Source organism: Acanthisitta chloris, unplaced genomic scaffold (genome assembly GCF_000695815.1).
Source record: "Acanthisitta chloris isolate BGI_N310 unplaced genomic scaffold, ASM69581v1 scaffold40377, whole genome shotgun sequence".
NCBI lineage: Eukaryota > Metazoa > Chordata > Aves > Passeriformes > Acanthisittidae > Acanthisitta > Acanthisitta chloris.
Window position 1 is genome coordinate 1 of NW_008684936.1, and position 3,431 is coordinate 3,431.

Genomic DNA, 3,431 nt, shown 5'->3' on the forward strand with positions numbered 1-3,431 from the left:
GGCTGGGGGCGGGCAGGGAGGCCGGGGCGCAGCCAGCACGGCCCTCGGACCGGGAGGAGCTGTCCCCGAGCGCGGTCAGGTTGGAAGGGATCAGAGTAGGTCACCTGGTCCTCCTGCTGTCCGCCCCCTTCGGCTGCTCAGCTCAGAGCCAGATGTTTAACGCCAAATGCTTTGCCTCGCCCCAGGGAAAGCTGAGAAGAAGAAATGGAAAGAACTGAAGCTGTTAAAGAAACTGGAGAAACAGCGGATGCAGGAGCTGGCAGAACAGGAAGCCCAGAAGCAGCAGGAGCAGGAGGAGGACAGAGGTGATGCCGCTGGGACCTGGTGGGGAGGTTTGGGTCGAAAGAACTGGGAGAACCTGGCTGTTAAAGCCAGTCAGTGTTACAGCTCGACAGGAAAGGTGACACTCTTCATAGATCCGGTATGGATCAGTCCAGATATCCAAACAGGCATAAACACAGAGCACTGCACAAGAGACCTGTCTTAAGAGAAAACCTGTGATGCAGTCTAAGAAACAGAGGTTGCTTTTCCTCCACAAGTGCAGCTAAGCAGTAAAGGCAATGCAGTACACCAGCTGTGAGACCATGGCTCTCTGCTCCCCAGGCTGTGTCTCCCTGACACCTCTCTGCTCCCCAGGCTGTGTCTCCCTGACACCTCTCTGCTCCCCAGGCTGTGTCTCCCTGACACCTCTCTGCTCCCCAGGCTGTGTCTCCCTGACACCTCTCTGCTCCCCAGGCTGTGTCTCCCTGACACCTCTCTGCTCCCCAGGCTGTGTCTCTCTCACACCTCTCTGCTCCCCAGGGCGTCACCACACGCTGAGCGTGGCCCTGCCAGGCTCCATCCTGAACAACGCGCAGTCGCTGGAGCTGCGCACGTACCTCGCGGGACAGATCGCTCGAGCCTGTGCCATCTTCTGCGTGGATGAGATCGTGGTCTTTGACGAGCACGGAGAAGATGTGAAGTAAGGAGGAGCCACGTTGTTCTGCACAAAGTGTTTCCTCTCAGCTTCCTCCATGCTAAGCTCACCAGCTGCTTGGTTTCTCCTTCAGGACCGTGGAGGGGGAATTTGAAGGAATTGGGAGGAAAGGCAAGGCTTGTGTGCAGCTGGCTCGGATCCTGCAGTACTTGGAGTGTCCTCAGTAAGTACACCATGGTCAGACCTTGCATCAGATCTGACTGCTGTGGGTGCCTCATGCTAGGGGCAGTGGGAGCAGGAGGTAAATTCTTTTTGATCACATACTTACGGGTATTGCTTGTCTGGTTCAGGAGTTTAACTAAAAGAAGAGCAGTGAATGCAGGATACAGCCTGCACGATACATTGGAGGTAGATCAAAGACTTGCAGGAGCTAAGCATGCTCTGTACTCTGCTCCTTTCAGTTAGAACCAGGCTAGAATTAAGGCTTGGATTCCATAAAAACACCATTCCACATTTCAGCCTTCTCTGATAACAGGTACTTGAGGAAATCCTTTTTTCCAAAGCATGAGGATCTGCAGTTTGCAGGTAATGATTCAGTTATCTCTGTCCTTCCTGAGCTCTGGCTCATTTTGTGTGGGACACACACCTCAGTAGCAGTGTGCTGTTGTCCTTACACTTCTGTCCCCACTGTCTGTCCCCTCCCCTCAGCAGCTCTTTCCTCTGTGCTGTTCCAGGGCTGCTTAACCCTCTGGACAGCCCCCACCACATGCGGGTGGACGAGGACTCGGAGTACCGCGAGGGAGTCGTGCTGGACAAGCCAATGAAGCCAGGCAGAGGCTCTTTTGTTAACTGTGGGATGAGGAAGGTATGTCAAAATTATTTTCTTTGTCTCTCTGTCAGATTTGAAGCAGGCAGGGTGGGTGCTGCTGGGTTTCTGAAAGCCACAGAGGGCTGGCAGGAGGTTGTTGCTGTCTTGTCCCTTCTGGCTCAGCAACATTTGTGGCTTCCCAAGCCCCTGGAAGGCACTGCCCATTCCAGCACATCATTGCTTCACTGCTACAGCTGAACCTCTGAGCAGCTAAAGCTCCTCATTCCAGGCCCCCACTTCCTCAGAGGGTTCCCTTCCTTCCCCACCTTCCCCAGTACTTCTGGAGTGTCTGATGCTGATGATGAGTGTCACTGCAGGATGTGCAGATCGACAGACAGCTGACGCCTGGTCTGCGAGTCACCGTGCACCTGCAGGAGTCTCAGAATCCAGGTAATCACTGCTCCAACAGCATTTGTAAACTTCAGTCCTTGCAGGAGCTGGTCCTTCATATGACAGCCTTCAGGTTCCTAATGTCTGAAGGTACCCAACAGCTCTGCACTTCCCCTCACTCCACACACAATTCTAGTAACACCCTTACCATACCTCCCTTGTTAACTGAAAAGAACTGTCAGCTCTTTGACCAACAATAACCAGCCCAAACATAGTTGCACTCTTCAGAATGCACTCAGAACTGAGGGTTGTGCTGTACACCAGGTCAGTGCCCTGTCCCAGGAGAAACTGCTGTACATGGCTGGTCAAATCTCACCAGATCACAGGGGCTGTTAGTCTCTTTGCTTCCCTTTCAGAAGCGAAAACACCTAAGGGCACCGTGGTGTCCTCGCACCACCCTCGGACTGTGTCAGGCTTGTACTGGGGCTACAGCGTCCGCCTGGCCTCCTGCCTGAGTAAGTAAGGGATTTCCTGCTCTCTGCCCTGTCTCTGCCTGGGCTTCCACACCAATTTGAGGCCTACTGACTGCACACATCTTTCCTAGACATCTCCCTTGTCTTAAAGGCAGCTAGTAGCCACATGGCAGTCAAACTGAAGGGCTAAAGTGAGGTGTGAATCACCCCAGTCACCCACCAGGACTCTGCCCTGTACCCCCATTCACTGTTGCTCCAAATGGCTGTGTAGCAGCAGGAGATGAGTTGGTGCTCTCCTTCTCCATTTCCATGATAACTCTCTCCCACTCATTGACATCAGAGCCAGCAGTGACATTTGAGCTCAAGAGCTCTGCAAAATCCTCTTACTGTCTTCTGGTTGATTGGACCTCCTAGGAAGACTATAAGCTGTTAGTCAAGGAATGGTTCCTGGAAGCTGTTTTGAGCTTTGAGGAAAAGGTGCTGCTGTTGAGAAGGGTGTGGGAGACTCCTGCAGTAAGGGAATTGTGTGGGAAAGAGGAATCATTCTTCTGTCTCCTGAGGCACTAGTGGCACCAAAACCTTTTGCTCCTTGAACACCCCCGTGGAGTGTCTCAGTCTGTCCAGAAGACACATCTCAAATTCTGTGTGTTTCCCAGGTGCTGTGTTTTCTGAGTGCCCATTCAAGGAAGGCTATGATCTCTCCATTGGGACCTCAGAGCGGGGCAGCTCCGTGGACCAGGTCACTCTTCCCTCCTTTAGGTTTGTATCCCACCTGCTTGGCCCCACTCAGAGCCCCCAGGGAGGCTGGTGAAGAGAGCAGAGCTTGGTGTTCTCCCAGGCAGGA

The 3,431-nt window shown here is 53.3% G+C and overlaps 1 protein-coding gene across 1 annotated transcript in view; it reads left to right on the forward strand.

The window, feature by feature from the left end:
* Positions 1 to 185: 185 nt before the first annotated feature.
* Positions 186 to 3,431, forward strand: part of LOC103806797 (chromosome unknown open reading frame, human C9orf114) — a gene marked incomplete at its 5' end in the record, with an annotated part of 4,090 nt that continues 844 nt past the window's right edge. The window contains 8 exons of the mRNA XM_009079504.1: positions 186 to 305; positions 802 to 961; positions 1,050 to 1,139; positions 1,452 to 1,501; positions 1,651 to 1,781; positions 2,102 to 2,174; positions 2,531 to 2,629; positions 3,244 to 3,346. Coding sequence (XP_009077752.1) covers positions 186 to 305; positions 802 to 961; positions 1,050 to 1,139; positions 1,452 to 1,501; positions 1,651 to 1,781; positions 2,102 to 2,174; positions 2,531 to 2,629; positions 3,244 to 3,346 — 826 coding nt within the window. The remainder of the gene's footprint in view (positions 306 to 801; positions 962 to 1,049; positions 1,140 to 1,451; positions 1,502 to 1,650; positions 1,782 to 2,101; positions 2,175 to 2,530; positions 2,630 to 3,243; positions 3,347 to 3,431) is intronic.